Source organism: Muscardinus avellanarius, assembly GCF_963383645.1.
Source record: "Muscardinus avellanarius genome assembly, chromosome: 13".
Taxonomy (NCBI): domain Eukaryota; kingdom Metazoa; phylum Chordata; class Mammalia; order Rodentia; family Gliridae; genus Muscardinus; species Muscardinus avellanarius.
The window spans coordinates 13446829-13463455 of NC_137799.1; the positions used below are offsets into that span (position 1 = coordinate 13446829).

Genomic DNA, 16627 nt, shown 5'->3' on the forward strand with positions numbered 1-16627 from the left:
CTCTGAGGTGCCAGAATTGCAAGTGTGTTCCACCATGCCTGGCTGGATTAATGGAGTAGTTTCTAGAGTGCAACACAATAAGTTTGATTTCTGTCTTAAATATTTATGAGCTATGAGTCCTTGTGAAACGTCCTTACCCAGGTTTTATTATAAGAAAAATAACCTGTGCATCCTATGATTGCTTAGAATTAAAGGAGACATCTGTGTAAGTGCCTAATAAAGCACCTGACATGTAATGAGTGGCTAGTGAAAGTTAGCTACAGGATAATTGTACTAATGATAAAAATTCAAATGCTAAATTGTGTATCTACTTCAAAGGAAATAAAGAGGCACATGAGTCCTTCACATGCCCCTCATTCTAAAATATAGTATTATGAGGATGTTTTTAAAAAGAATTTTGTATGTGTTTTGGGACCATATCCCAAAAGAAGATGATTTAGGTCATTTCAGTCTAATTGTGTACATATCCTCCACTAACAAGGAAGCTGATATGGATCTCTAGACCTAACATAAGGCATGATTTACTGTGAATGAACATGACTAGATCCTTACTGGGAAAGTACTCTCTATATATTAGAGGTTGAATTGAGGAAAGAAAAGAAAAATAGTGAGATGCCTGGGAAGGACAGAAGGAAAGGAAGAAGAGTCAGCTTGCAGGTAAGGTGAGGTTTGGGTAGTGATGAATTAGAGGGGAGATTTGGAAGCCAGCAATGCATCTTAGATAAACCCAGCACTCTGTATTCCCTGGACTCCAGATGCTGCAGTGTCATGGAGAACCAATCCAGTGTCTCTGAATTTTTCCTCCGAGGACTATCTGAATTGCCAAACCAACAGAAGTTCCTCTTTGGAATTTTCCTGTGTATGTATCTTATCACCTTGGCTGGGAATGTACTCATCATCCTGGCCATTGTCTCGGATCCACACCTCCACACCCCCATGTACTTCTTCTTGGCCAACCTGTCCTTTGTCGACATGGGTTTAACATCCTCCACGGTTACCAAGATGCTGGTGAATGTGCATACTCAGCACCATACCATCTCCCACACTGGCTGTCTTACGCAAATGTATTTCTTCCTGATGTTTGGTGACCTGGACAGCTTCTTCCTGGCTGTCATGGCATATGACCGCTATGTGGCCATTTGCCGCCCTCTCCACTACTCCACAATCATGAGCCCCCGAGTCTGTGCCCTGCTGCTCTCATTGTGCTGGGTCCTCACCAACGTAGTGGCCTTGACTCACACCCTCCTCATGGCTCGGCTGTCTTTCTGTATGGTGGGAGAAATAGCTCACTTCTTCTGTGACATTGTTCCGGTCCTGAAGCTCTCCTGTTCTGACACCAGTATCAACGAGTTGATGGTTTTTGCCTTAGGAGGCACAGTTCTCATTGTCCCCTTTGTGTGCATCGTCATCTCCTACATCCACATTGTGTCTGCTATCCTGAGGGTCCGGACCCCTGGCGGGGGGGGGCAAGGCCTTTTCCACCTGCAGTTCCCACCTCTGCGTTGTCTGTGTGTTCTATGGGACCCTTTTCAGTGCCTACCTCTGCCCTCCCTCTGTGGCCTCTGCAGAGAAGGACATTGCAGCCGCTGCAATGTACACCGTGGTGACTCCCATGTTGAACCCCTTCATCTATAGCCTCAGAAACAAGGACATGAAAGGAGCCCTCAAGAGGCTCCTCAACCACAGAAGAATTTTTTCCTCTTAGATATAGTGATAGCATGATTTGATGAAAAAGTAGAGGCTTAGAGTCATACAAATGGACTTCAGTTTGGGGTCTGCCACACACCAGTTATCAGATTGTCATCCAGTTACTTAATCTCTCAGAGCATTGGTTTTTTCATCTATAAAATGGAGAAAATAGTTTCTAATAAGGTAAAATTTGAAATTAACTGAGATAAACTATGAAATGCATGTGGTACCATGGCAAGTAATAGTAGGTGTTCTAGTGCACCAATAATTAAAAATAGTAGGTGTTCAATGAATCATAGCTATTGTTATTATAATCATTATTGTCACCTTCATCCTTCCCCTGCTCAGAAGTAAAATAACCTTTTTCTGAGATCCATTCATTCAGCAAGTATTTACTAAGCACCTACGATGTGCTGGGAGCTATGTGCTATGGCAAGAAAAAAATCTCTGTTTTTATGCTTTTATCCAAGGTTATTAATCAACCAGTCATTAAAAATTTAGAAGACCTATTTGTCTATAAGATAAGTAGAGGTTAAGAAAAAAGAAATGAAGGAGGGAGGTTGCATTATAGGAGTAATGGGATAGGTAAAGAGGAAGGAAATTCTCTAATGACAACGATGTATATTCTCAAAAATATCAAAGTCAATCACTAAACCAAACATGAGAAGGAGAAAGGGAATGGGGTAGGAGTTGGGGAAGGGCTAAGTAAGTGATGTGTACATGTATTCCTCTACCATCTTGTATACCATTAAGATGTATGACTACAATATACCAATAAAAAAAAAGAATTCAATGTTTAGAATTCTGTGCTGGTTGTCCAACTTCTCGTGGTTTGCTAAGGTATCACTAGAAATGGCATTAGAGCCCCTTGTACTGCTTCCCCCTGCTGGGGAAAACATAAAACATTCAGCACCAGCATCCTTCTTGGGACCAGTAGGTGAACATATGAAAACCCTCTTTCCTTATTTAAAATTTTTTATTGGGGCATTGTAGTCATACTTTTTTTTTTTTTGCGGTACAGGGGAATGTAACCCAGAGGCATTCTATCTTTGAGCTATACCCCCAGCTCTATTTTTTTAATTCTTTATTTTGAAACAAGGTCTCACGGAGTTGCAAAGGATCTCACTAAGTAGCTGAGGCTGGCCTCGAACTGCAACCCTCCTGGCTCAGCTTCCTGGATGCTGGGGTTACAAGTGTGCACCACCATGCCTGGCTTGTAGTCATATATCTTAATGGGGTACAAGATGGTAGAGGCATACATGCACACATCACTCATTTAGCCCTTCCCCAATTCCCACCTTATTCCCTTCCCCTTTCCCTTCTGTGATATACTTCCCTCTTTTGTTTTTTGACTTCAGGTTGCCTTCAGATCTGAAAGAGGCACCAGCAGCTTAAATTAGTTACAGAGACAGAAAAGGTAATTTTTATAGTCACACAAGATTTATTTTGTCTCCCAAGAATCTCAGAAATAGAAAAATATTTTTTCAAGAGCCATATAATTTTGATTTCTTACATCTGATATGGTCAAGGGTCTACTGTCTCCCTAAACAATGCCCCCATTGCAGTTCATTTCTTGACCTAACCTCTCCTGACAAGGTTTTATGATCCCTGTACTTTGTCAATGAGTAATTACTGAATATCCTTCATGGAATCTAACTGTCTCAAGCTTTGGAAGCTGGGTGAGTACAAATGTGAATCAACCGGAGCATGATGTCACATCTCAATAGCTGAGGATCCCATTTGTTTAAAAATCTGGAACAAGAAGTCTGCTCTTATGTCCCAAATTCCTTTCCAGATTATCCCTCTAGGAGTCTTTGGATGGACTGAGGGGGCTATTCTATAACCAGAGCTGAAGCTGATTGTAGCTTTACAGTCCTTCTGCCCTCATCTCCTTAGTATAAAACTCTTCTTTCATTCTATGGGCATCTTTTGCTCTGATGCCAGTAAACCACTGGCAGTCTATGAGCCACTGACCTCTAACTTTCTGCTATTTTCTGAACTGGCAATAAAATACCCTCTGCCTTTTATGGTCATCTTTTTTTAAGACAGAGTCCCCTGGAAGAGTTCTGAGACCCCAGATGGCACAATTAGGGAGATTGAGATGTGTGGTTATCAGCTACAGTCTCATACCACCCCTGAGACCCATGCTTCCTATAATATTTTAAACCTGGTGTCCATTATGCCTAAATCAGCCCCATTTTCTTTACTTGTAGTGGTTTCTGTAGGTGGCCTCTGTTTTTTCTTCTTTATTTTGATCCTCAGGGACTCTCGACCTTTTGATAGTGAAATACATGTCTGAATTCTCTTTGGGGCCAGATTTAAGTTCTTTCCCACAAGCACCAAGCAAGCTAAGAAATGTGACTGGGTGCCCAACTTAGTTTTCCCAATATGATTCTGTGGCAGTTAGGTCAGCTCTCAGCATCCAAAGATTCACCAAGTCCATCACTGTTCAAGAGTCAAACACTCATAGAGTTTATCCAGCCAAATTATCACTGTATTATCCCTAAGTTCAAATTTCTGTTCTTTTATGTTCATTCATTTCAAATAAAGATAATGTGTTGATATCATTTAAATAACTCACACTGACATTTAGATTCCTTATAAATCTTTGCACTTTGGTAGTAAAATGTGAGCAGAGTGTGACTTTAATTGGGATCAGAGGTGGTAGATGAAGAGTTTCTTGGTGTCTCTTGTCTGTTTAGGACATTTGCTTCCCGTCTGTTTGGAAGTACTTTTTTAAAAAAAACAAGTGGTCTGTCTGGAACTTGTTTTGTCACTTCCTTAAGATTGCCAAACCTAATCAAAATTACTCTAGGTGAGCCAGGCATGGTGGTGCACTCCTGTAGTCCCAGCTACCCAGGAGATTGAACCAGGAAAATCACTTGAGTTCACGAATTCAAGGCCAGCCTACACAAGTGTCTAGCCTTCCATTCTGTTCTTAAATACTGTTCACAAAGCCAGAAATTAAAAAAATAATTTCTTACTTCTACCACCTGCTTTCCACCAATGACCAAGTCCTGATAGTATGCCTTCAAGGTACACTTCAAGGTACTCTTCTCTCTATCCTCACACCATGATCTTCATTGAGGAACATACCATCGGTACCTGTATATACAGTGACCTTCTAATCAAGCTCCCCATCTCCAAACTCCAAACCACCGGATGCATTTGTTACCTGAGTAATCTTTCTCAAACACAAATATAACATTCATTTTCATTTTCCCTACTTCACTCCGTGCCAGTGACACCCTATCATTTGCAATTCAATGTCTAAAGTCCTTAATAGAACATCCTATCACTTTCTTTTTAAAAATTTATTATTTATTTATTTATTTATTTATTTATTTATTTATTTATTTTTGGTGGTACTGGGGTTCCTGGAAACCCTTCTACCTCCGGGCTACAATCCCAGACCTAATTTATACTTTCATTTGGAAACAGAGTCTCTTAAGCCAGTGAGGCTGGCTTCGAACCTGCACGATACTCTTGCCTCCCAAGCGCGGGGATTACAAGCGTGTGCCATCACACCCTGCTCATCCTATCCCTTTCACAAGACAGCCTTTATCTGCTTGCCTAGATCCATCTCTTGAATCTGCCTTCACTCTCACACATATATGTGCTGGCAACACTACATTTTTATTTCTCTGAACTTACTATACTATTTTAATGCTCTTCTTCCTAGACTGTCATTTGCCCTATGATGTATAAATCCTGAGCATCCTTCAACATGCAAAGAGTCATTCCCCCTACAATGCTTTTGCTGATATCCAGGCAGCATTAATTACACCCTCCCGGTGTTGCTCTCATGTGATTATGTCATTGTCTCTGAGCCTCAATTTCCTCAATTGTAAAATACAGATCAGTATATGCTTATAGACTTATTATGAGGACCAAAAGAGATGATATATGCAGCTTTTAATACAGTGCCTAATGCACAGTAAGCATGCATAATAAACACAACTATTTGTAGAATTATTGTATGAAGGCATTTTTGTACTCATATATTTTTAGTCCACCTGTCTCTACACTACACCACTCTTATTAGACTGGGGGCATGTCTTTCCCTTGCTTTGTATGACTAAACTTGCCATACTGCAAAATATGGAGCAGATTAACTTGTAAAATGGCTTTTTTGTGGTGCTAGAGATGAAACCCAGGAGCACTCTACCTCTGAGCTATACCCCCCAGCCCTATTTTTTTATTTTTTTATTTTGAAACAAGGTCTCACTAAGTTGCAGAAGGCTTCACTAAGTAGGGGAGGCTGGCTGCAACCTGTGATCCTCCTGTCTCAGCTTCCCAAGTACTGGGATTACAAGTATGCACCACCACACTTGGCTTGTAAAATGGCTACAGAATGACAGGATTTATAAGATAAGGAAAGCCTCACTATTTTTCTGATATTAACTCTAACTTTCTGTCCCTAATGACAAATAAGTTAAATTTTGTTATATGTGAGATTGTCCCTATTTGATTTATAATTTCCTCCTTAAAAGTCTTGAAAAAGTATATTAAAATATCTTGGGTTCATAGATACTACCAGTGGAGTATTCATAGACCATAGACTTGTTCTTTTTTTTTTTGACTGTCCTTTGTTTTTTTTTTTAAATTTTAAGCACTCTTATACTGACACAGAGGTAAAAGAACTGAACTTAAATATGAAAAATGATGCTTTACAATTCAATTCTCAATTTTATATATCTGTCTTACTCATATGTCAGTGAAAAATCACCAACTATTATGATAAGGGGATACTTTTATCCCCAAAGAAGCAAAAATTAGAAAAAATTTATAAAAATATATTCAGCTATGAGAGGAAGTGTTCCCTTGGTGTCTTCACATCCATCTCTTCTGCGTGCTGATGAACAACATGTTGTTTCCTTGGATAAAGGCATCCCCATACTTATTCTTCAGTTGTCCATTTACATATTCTTCTGTCTGCTCCAGGGCTATGTTCGTGTAGCCATCCAGGCAAGCCAAGACCCCTTGATAATCCGCTCCAGAATTTAATTTTACCACAACTGGTGGTCCCATGATTTGCTTTAAGAAGTCACTAGGGGTTTACTTCTGCAGACTCATTTTAACAATCTTGGGAGGCAGGAACCCTGAGTTCTAATCCAGCTCTGCTACTTAATTAGCTGTGTGGTTTGGGTAACCCATCATTCCACCTCTCATGGTCCCAGGTTCCTCATCTCCCAGCTGAGATCCACAGCCCTGACTCCAGGCGCCCCACAAGCTCTGCCTCTGTGGACCCTAGACTTGTTCTTTTAAACCTAAGTAAACTTAATGTGTTATTGGACTCTCTTCTATTTTCCATATGTGGAAAAAATTAGGTTATTTTGGTTTACTCTTAAAATTTACATGTCAGACTTGAAATTCTATCATCTATCATCTTATCTATTATTATCTATCTTTTATAATCTATCTATCCACCCATCTATCTTTCATAAAGCTGAAAAGCAAGTGCTGGCACTCCTGATTCTAGAATATTATGATTCATTTCCTCTGAGAAAGGTTTTTCTGTTGTCACATTTTGAAATAATATCTGTTAGCTTTTGAATAAGATAGAAACTAGTGTCTTGAAATGTCCATAATTTCCAACTTCCAGTACTATTTCCAAACTTGTGAATGCACTATATATTGGTGATTTTCCAAAATGCAGCAAACTTGGGCAGCTGAGGCAAGAGAATCACATGTTTGAGGCTAGTCTCAGAAATTTAACAAGATCCTGTCTCAAAAAAAAAATTAGCTGGGCATGGTGGTACATGGTACACATCTGTAATCACAGTACTTAGAAGGCTGAGATAGGAGAATCACAGGTTTGAGGATAGCCGCAGCAGTGTAGCAAGATTCTCAACAACCTAGTGAAACCCTGTTCCTAAAACAAAAATAAGAAGGGCTGGGAATGTAGCATGGAGGTAGACAATCACTGGGTTCAATCTGCTAGCACCACAAAAAATAAATACACTTTTATTGGTGCATTGTAATTTTTACATCATAGTGAAGTTGAAAGCAGTATGGACATACATGCACACAGCACTTTGTGTTTCCCTCTGGACCCCATTTCACTCCCCAGCTCACAGCTAAAACAATGACAGTGTTGACCTCCTTGGAGATTGGACCTGATGGAACTTCAGGGATCCAAACAACAGAACTAGATAGTAGGGAGGAGAGCTCTAAGAAGGACACTAAGTGAGAGATGAGGAAAGAAAATGATGCACGTCACAGATTCCCGATTCTGCAACCTTTCTATGCTAAGGGAGCTCTGTTAGTCAACATCACACAACAATCCGTAAGAACTAATACATCTCCAGGAACCGAGAGAAGAGTTTTAAGCACTACCAGCTATGTCGCTTCTGAATCTAATAGGCAAGAAGAGAAATAAGTAATATAAACTGAGAATTCAAAGTTTATACTAAATGGTTGCAAGAAAAAGTGAATAACCATAATAGAATGTAATTTAAATCATGAAATATCTCATGCTGAGCCTGAGATCAAAGGTCTTGCGTTTAGAGACATGTGAATACACGTGTACATTATAAAAAGAAGAGCAAATACTATCGAGATGAGATTGTTGCTTTTCTGAAGAGTTTTTCCAGAGCCCCCTTTATGTCCTTGTTCCTTAGGCTATAAATAAAAGGGTTCAGCAGTGGGGTGACCACTGTGTATAGAACAGAAGCAACTATGTCCTTATCACTGGAGGTGCTGGATGAGGGGAAGAAATAAAGTCCAATAATTGTGCCATAATACAGAGACACCACAGAGAGGTGGGAGCCACAGGTGGACAAGGCTTTGCAGACCCCTTTGGCAGATGGAATTTTCAGTATGGTGGCCCCAATGCGACCGTAAGAGATCAAGATGCATATTAGTGGTAGAGTAATGACTGCCACACCCACTGTGAAAATGACCAGCTCATTGAGGGAGGTGTCTGAGCAGGAGAGTTTGAGCAGGGCAGCAAGGTCACAGAAGAAGTGGGGAATGGTGGTGTCTGCACAGAAGGACAGCTGGGCTAGGAGGAGAGTGTGAGAGAGGGAGCTGGCACAGGACAGGATCCAGGACAGAGCTACTAGTAAGGCACACAGCTCTTCTTTCATGATGGTGGTGTAGTGGAGGGGGTGACAGATGGCTACATACCGATCATATGCCATGGAGGTAAGAAGGAAATTGTCCAGATCAGTGAAAAATATAAAAAAATACATCTGTGTTATACACCCCGCATAGGGAATGGATCGATCCTGGGTTTGCATGCTCTTCAGCATCTTTGGTACAGTGACAGATGAGAAGGAGACGTCAGTGAAAGCCAAGTGGCTGAGGAAGAAGTACATGGGGGTGTGGAGGCGTGAGTCCAGCCTGATGAGCAGGATGATGAGCAGGTTCCCCAGCACCGTGGTCAGGTACATGACCAGGAACAGGACGAAGAAGATGCCCTGCTGCTCTGGGCAGATGGGGAGCCCCAGAAGGAGGAACTCAGACACGCTGCTCTGGTTCTCCCTCCTCATACTCCTCTTCTCTCTACTTGGAATAAAAAGATATTGAAGATATGTGAAACAAAAAGTATGACTTACAGCAGGCAGAGAAAAATCAAATCCCTTTTACTGGCAAATGCTATACACCAATATCTGTCTGCATTACCATATTCCTTCAAAAGTCACTTAAAGTAGATGGTACATAATATAAAGGAATTTGCCAGCAGAGGAGAGAGTTTGCTATGAATGAGAAGCTGCTTCCACTGGCATTTTCACCACCTAGGGGAGAGGTAACCTAAACAAAACTACAATTTACAAGGTGTCTGTCTAGTCACTGAAGGGAAAGCCTCTGCTGTCTTAGACAGAGATATTAAGTTAAAAATGTCCAAATTTCTATTCTATTTCTATATTTAAAAAGTAGTCGTTAGGATGTCTTGTGTCTTCAAGTTGTGATAAACTGAACTTTTGAAATATGACTTCAAATTACATCAACAAGTAAAGTATATGGTAGAAGTTTCAATAACATGTACCTGAAGAAAACTGAATAAAAGATAAATAGCCAAAGTTCCCATTTTGTATAAAGTTGATGAAAAAAACATGTTCATTGATTACAATATCACTGCCATAAAAAGTAAAAATATTATTGGCAGTTATATATTTACTACAAGTAATAGTGTTTTCAGGAGCTTTTGGACCATTTTCCACTCTCCTTCTGATTCATTGAGCTCTTATGGCACATTCTCTCAAGTCTGAGTCTCAGTTTTCTCATCTATAAGCTAGAGACCAGACAATGAACCTAATTCCTGAGAATATTCTGAATATTGACAAAGAATGATAACTCAGAAGTACTAGTATTCTGGACATTTTCTTTTTCTCCATTCTCGTCTGGTTTTTCTCATACTACAATTAGATGGCTCCCTCCTAAAGTTATAGACATATAATTCATGGTGTTATTATTTTAATGAAACTTCTTGGATCCAATTCAGCCATGCTTCTTTTCATCTAAATATCCATGTACTGACTGTGTAAAGATTATCGGGCCACAACACCCAACTTTACAAATAAAACCTCAACCACTGATTGAGGACAATAGATATTTTCTTGACAGTGAGGCTGTGTACTATTCAAGGCAAAGCACATGATTTAGAACCAGAAGCAGAGATTCAAAGTATCAGTTATTGTCAGCTCTCTGTCTTTGGGAAGGCTATCTCTTGGAACTTCAACTTTCCCTCTGTAACAGTGGGATAATAAACGATCCCTCAATTTTATAGTAAGAAGAAATATAAAGTATGTTAAAGAACTCATACTATATATGACACGTCCTAAATGAGGTGACATAACTTCCATTGAATATAAAGTGTAAAGATGTCTAGGCAAGAAACACAGTGTCTTATCTTTAATGAAACCCAGGAAAAAAATAACTGTGCTGAAACATTTAAAATTTTCTAGTTATTTTGAAATATACAATATATCATGGTAGTAGATCATTCCTAGGAGCAGGATTTGATACTTTCAACAAAGATTTAAGACTACACTACAGATTGTAGTCAGGAAATCTTCAAGAAGATTCTAACAAGGAGCTGCAGTATCTGTATTAAATGATAAAGGAGTTAAAGACCCCTAGCTAGATATGTCCTTCAACATATTTACAAATTAAAGTAGCAGTGTGGTCTAAGATGGAGGGTACGACCAGGGACTTTGAGATGAACATTAGAGAGACTGGCTTATACTTTGTTCACTAAATAAGCACACATCCTGATACCTAAAACAGAAATGATGAGATAGGAGCCCCAGCCTGGATTTGGGGGTGTGCTACTAATTTACATAGTCATCTGATTCTTTTATGCATCTCCCTAAGCCTTGAAGTTAAAGATGTGAGCATTACTGGCCAGAGATGATTGATGTATCCTTATTTTAAGAAACCAAAAACAAAAATGATTTCAGGAAGATCATGGAGTTTCCAAGCGTTTGTACACACACACACACACACACACACACACACACACACCTGCTACTGATGAAAGATACTCAGATCTGAACTTTATGCTCAGGTCATCCAGCTCCCAGGACTGTGTACTGCTTTCTCATCTTCTCCCTAGGAGACTCAGTGACCAGATTTAGTACCCAACTTCTGGGATCCTACCATCTTGCTGACTTCAAAGAGAAAAGTCATGATGCTGGAGCTTACTTTTCTCAATTCATCGGCTTCGGAAATGGAGATGTGAAGACTTGACTCTATCTACCAGGGAGAGGACCCAATGGGACAGGACACCAAGCTCATAGTTGGAGACAGGCATTAAACATGTATTAACTTCTTGGCTTTCCTCTTACTCCCTCTAGGACAGATGCCCTAGGGTGGTGGTCCCTAAACTTTGACACTTACTAGAACCACCTGGGAGCTTATTAGAGATACAGATCACGGCTACACCTCCAGAGATGCTCATTCATGAGATCTGGAATCAGGTATTTCTCAGGCTAGTGTTTCTAAGAGCACACTTTGGAGAAACACAGTCGTTAGGAAGAAAATACGAGTGCATGCCCTATGAATATAAACCAAAATAGATGAAGAAAGATATCCCCTGCCAGAATCATATTTCCCCTGGCTAGGTTATAGTTTAGGCTGTACACAGGGAATTTTCTCTCACACAGAAATACCTTTTTGCTCTGCTGTTTACAAAATTAATGTTTTCATGATGGGAATCAAAATAATATGGACATAAAAACAATGGACAAAGTCAAAGTACCTTACCTACTCATTATTCATTTTTTGATCCATCTAAAACATTTTTATTAACAAACATATACTTACACAAATGAATTTATTTTAGATTATTTTGTAACTCTTGTGACTTGTGCTTATATTTTCTTTTCTTGTGACTTGTGCTCATATTTGCATTTCTACTTCTTTGCCCATCACATTTAAGATATACTTAAAATGTTAAGTGAGGTCAGCTAAGCACAGAAAGAGAAGGAACATATGTTTTCTCTAATATGCCCAAACTAGGGAGTATTAGGGATATCAGAAGGACTCCAGGTAATGGAGGGGAAACCTCAGCAAAGCTAGACGGAGGGGTAGTAGAAGAAGAACGCTGAGGTTGATTAGTGGGGGAGCTACATCTGAATATGTGCATAAGTGTGAATATAGCATGGTCAACCTGGACACTTATTGTTGGGAGGAGGGAAAAAGAGGAAGCGGGGGCTGTGAGGACACCAAGCATGGTGTGAATGTATGCCTTTTCCAATAATGATCCACATAAAAATAAAGAGAAAAAAAGAAAAATCTAAGTGAATACTTCAGAAGAAAAATAATTAGGTTTTAGTCAATCTCTTCTGAAATCAACAGCAAGATTCCCTTTGCAACTTTATTAAAGATAACAGGAGGTCTTGAAATCATTCATTCTGTAAATGTCTTGATCAAGGCTACTTTAATATTTCTAAAATAATCAACTGTAATGGGCTTCTCTGTCTTGGCTCCTCAGTACTGTGACATGCTTATTTGAAGAGAGAAAAAATCCAACTGTCAAAATACATGAACAATAGAAGTCCAAGTTGAACTCTGTGGAAAGAGAGACAACCATGTCAAATTATGTTCACTTACTCAAAGTCTAAATCAAAGATCATGGAATGAAATCAGATGAGTAACAGATGAGTAATTCCATATCAAACATCAAACCCGGACGCGGCAGCAGCGCCATACTGCCGGCGGCACCAGCGAATTCACGGGACGACCACATCAAGCCGAGGGGAGCCGCTGCGGAACAGCCAGGCGGGACTTCTCGGCGCAGAGGACATCTAAAGCTCCCAGTGTCTGAGCTCAGCACACGCTGCAGGGATTCAAAGTGGAAATCAAAACCAAGAAAAAAAAACCGCCAGCCCAACAGCCGAGGGGTAGCAGCGGCGCCATATTGCCACCGGCGGCAGCAGCACCGAATTCACTACAGCTACATCTGCGTACTCAAGAACAGTGAGTCAAATTGCGGGCCACAGCGGAGAAATCCCAGTACTATACTCACTAGGACTTGACCCAGTGGGAGAGGGGCGGTGGCAGTGATATCACACCATAGGAGAACGTGCAACCTGGCACCCCCCACAGTCTAAAGCAGCCTCTATCGACTCTCTGGGTCGGAGATTCTGTGATACAACCCAGTAAAGGAGTAGTGGGGTCTGAGATACTACTGACTCGAGATCCAGAACACCTTAAGTGAAGTCATAGTGACCCAAGGGAAGAACCCAGAGAAGGCACAAACTTCCGAAATCATGGGAAAGAGGAATAATACTGGAGCAATGAATGCTCACAACCCCACAACATCAGAACCCAATAAAACAGAAAATCAGAGATTTCTAGAAGATCAAATCAGGAAAATAACTGTAGAAATAATAGAGGTGCTTCGAAAAGAACTCAGAGAGAGCCAAAAAGAGATAAAGGATGCAATTAATGAAGTAAAGGCCTCAATTCAAAGCACAAACAACCGATTAGACCACATGGAGAACAGAATCTCGCTCTTAGAAGATGATCATTCCAAAAATGAACGCATAGTTTCTAATCTAGGAAAAAATATCCGACAGCAGGAATCTGATATTGAAGAAATATGGGCCCATTTTAAGAGAGCTAACCTAAGAATAATTGGAATAGAGGAGGGAAAAGAAAGTGAAACCAAAGGGATCAACAATCTCTTCAAGGAAGTAATAGCAGAAAATTTTCCAGACATAGAGCAAGAGGTCGATACGCAGGTCCAGGAAACTTATAGAACTCCCTTTCGACAGGATCGGAGAAGAGGATCCCCACGCCACATAATTGTCAAAATGACCAATGTGGAAGCCAAGCAGAGAATCTTAAAGGCAACAAAAGCAAAGGGCCAAGTGACATTCAGAGGCAAACCAATTAGAATCACTCCAGACTTCCCAAACCAAGTTATGAGAGCCAGAAGGGCTTGGAGTAACATATTCCCAATTTTGAAAGAAAACAACTTCCAGCCAAAAATTTCCTACCCAGCAAAACTTTCTATCAAATTAGATGGAGAAATAAGAAGCTTCCATGACAAACAGAAACTGAAGGAATTTATGTCTTCAAAAACCAGCACTAGAGAAAATACTCAAAGAGATTAACTACAAAGAAGAAATAGGTAACACACATCAGAACTAGAGAAACAAGATTTTCCATCTAACAGACAACTAAGATTGGTTATCTGTGGAGATTCATTATTTATGTTAGTCTTTTACCTATCTCTAAAGGGTATTGTTTGCCTTTATAGTTGTTAATTTTTAGGATTTCTAGTTGGAATATTAATATACCTTCAGATATAGCATTTGGAAATATTTTATCCCATTCTATTAGTAACTGTTAACTCTGTTTACATTGTCTTTGGATATACAATATGTTTTTTTATTTTTTAGGGAGTTTGTATACTCTTCTGTTGCCTGTGCCATTGAAATCATAACCAAGAAATCATTGCCAATTTCAATGTTGTGAGGTTTTATGACCCAGATTTTCTCCTAAAAGTTTATAGTCTTAAGATTTATATTTAGGTCTTTTATCTATTTTGAGTTAATATTTGTATATGGGATTAGGTAAGGGTCCAATTTTATTCTTTTCCATGTAATTATTATTTTTCAACAATATTTAGTTAAAAGATTATTATTTCTACCACCAAATGTTCGTGGAAACCTTGTCAAAAATAACTTGACAATATAGGGAAGAATTTAGGTCTAGGCTTTTATTTAACTCCAATGGTTTATATATCTGCCTTTAGAATAGTACTACACTGTTTCAATTATTGTAGCCTTATATAGTTTGAAATCAGAAAATATATATCTTCTAGCTTTGTTCTTTTTCAAGATCGTAGTGGGTACCTAGAGTCCATATTCCATATTAGGATAGATTTTTTTTCTGAAAAATAAATATATAAATATATGATAGTTTCACCTAAAAAATAGAAAAAATAGATTCTCTGGTAAGAAAGAAAGCAAAAAGAAATATTGAACTGTTATCTTTAAGTCATCAAAAGCTTGGTATCAGACAAATGAAACTGTTATGTGAGATTATCATTTTTAATTTTGGATAAATTGCTATAATACTAGATGTCAACTACTAAGCCAAGCATAGGAGGGGGGGATAGGGAGAGAACGAGGTTGGGATCGGGTGGGGGCTGACTGGGCAATGTGTGCATATATGTCTACAAAAGTATGTATCCCACTATGATGTATGAATACAATGCACCAATTAAAAAAATATGAAAAAAAAATAAAAAAACTGCTATAAAAAAAATCAAACCCCTTCCAAATGCTGTGATTTCCACCCTCACCACAGCCTTCGTGTCATTCTACATACAGGTTACATGCTTATTAGTCTTAAATTTATACATAAATTGGGTAAGCAACATACACATGAGTCATATTTACATATAAAGTTGGGTAACATGTTACATTTTACCTAGTGTTAGTGCAAAGTGAAAAACAACCCAGAGGTCATGTAAAGGCAGAGGTAATGTGCTGCATCTAATGACAATATCGGTTGGATTTAATACAGATGCTATTGCATGGGCTGTGTCAAATCACAAGGCAAGTTCAGTGAGACCTATTAGAAATGAACGATAGCAAAATTCCAATGTACCACACAACTTGTAATAGCCAAATTATGGAATCAGCCTAGGCAATCCATCAGTAGATGAATGGATTACAAAAGGATGTAATACGCACAGAATGGAATTCTACTCAGCAATAAAGAAAAACTAAATTATCCAATTTGCAGGAAAATGGGTGGATCCGGAGTATATTGTTAAGTGAGATTAGTCAGTCATGGGAAGTGAAGGGTCATATGTTTCTTCTCACACACAGAAGCTAGGGAGTAATCAGGATACAAGAAGGATTTTATTTTTATTTATTTATTTATTTATTTATTTATTTATTTATTTATTTATTTTTTGTGGTACTGGGGTTCTTGGAAGCCCTTCCACCTCCAGGCTACACTCCCAGACCTATTTTATATTTTTGAAACAGGGTCTCTTACGCCAGCGCGGCTGGCTTCGAACCTGCACGATCCTCCTGTCTCCGCCTCCCAAGCGCGGGGATTACAAGCGTGCACCACCACGCCCCACTACAAGAAGGATTTTAGATAATGGGGGAGAAACCCCACTGGGGTGCTGTGTGCATGTATGTTGCTACCACTCTGAACTATCATTATGATGTGAGACTTCAATGCACCAATAAAAGTATATTAAATATCATAACACACCAATAAAATTTTTAATAAAAACAAAATAAAACAAAAAAGAATAATTCCCTGTAAATTAGAAGAGATTTTTGGAACACAAAGCTGAGAAAACATTATTGATCTTAAAAGGAAGTAAAAGTCTCAAGTACCAAGTGATGGTTATCTCTGAAAAAGGAAATGTATGAAAAAGAAAATAAATGAATGACATTTTATAGCAAACAATTGTTCAATGTCCTGCCAAGAATCAGGAGTAACTTTGTGGAGG

General features: G+C 39.1%; 2 protein-coding genes and 1 pseudogene across 3 annotated transcripts; 1 reads left to right on the top strand and 2 right to left on the bottom strand.

The window, feature by feature from the left end:
* Positions 1–768: 768 nt before the first annotated feature.
* On the top strand, positions 769–1705 carry LOC308272363 (olfactory receptor 1N1-like; the record flags this gene model as incomplete). Its single annotated transcript, XM_080709130.1, is given in 2 exon segments — positions 769–1458; positions 1460–1705. Coding segments are annotated over 2 exon segments (936 nt in total).
* A 4817-nt stretch (positions 1706–6522) lies between these two features.
* LOC308272371 (U6 snRNA-associated Sm-like protein LSm6) lies at positions 6523–6765 on the bottom strand (annotated as a pseudogene). Its single transcript has one exon. The product of its transcript is annotated as a U6 snRNA-associated Sm-like protein LSm6 (transcript).
* Positions 6766–8243: 1478 nt separating this feature from the next.
* Positions 8244–9185, bottom strand: LOC308272104 (olfactory receptor 1J4; the record flags this gene model as incomplete). Its single annotated transcript, XM_080708890.1, has 1 exon — positions 8244–9185. The coding sequence occupies one exon, from the start codon at positions 9183–9185 to the stop codon at positions 8244–8246; it is 942 nt and encodes a 313-aa protein (XP_080565016.1).
* Between the last annotated feature and the right edge of the window lie 7442 nt (positions 9186–16627).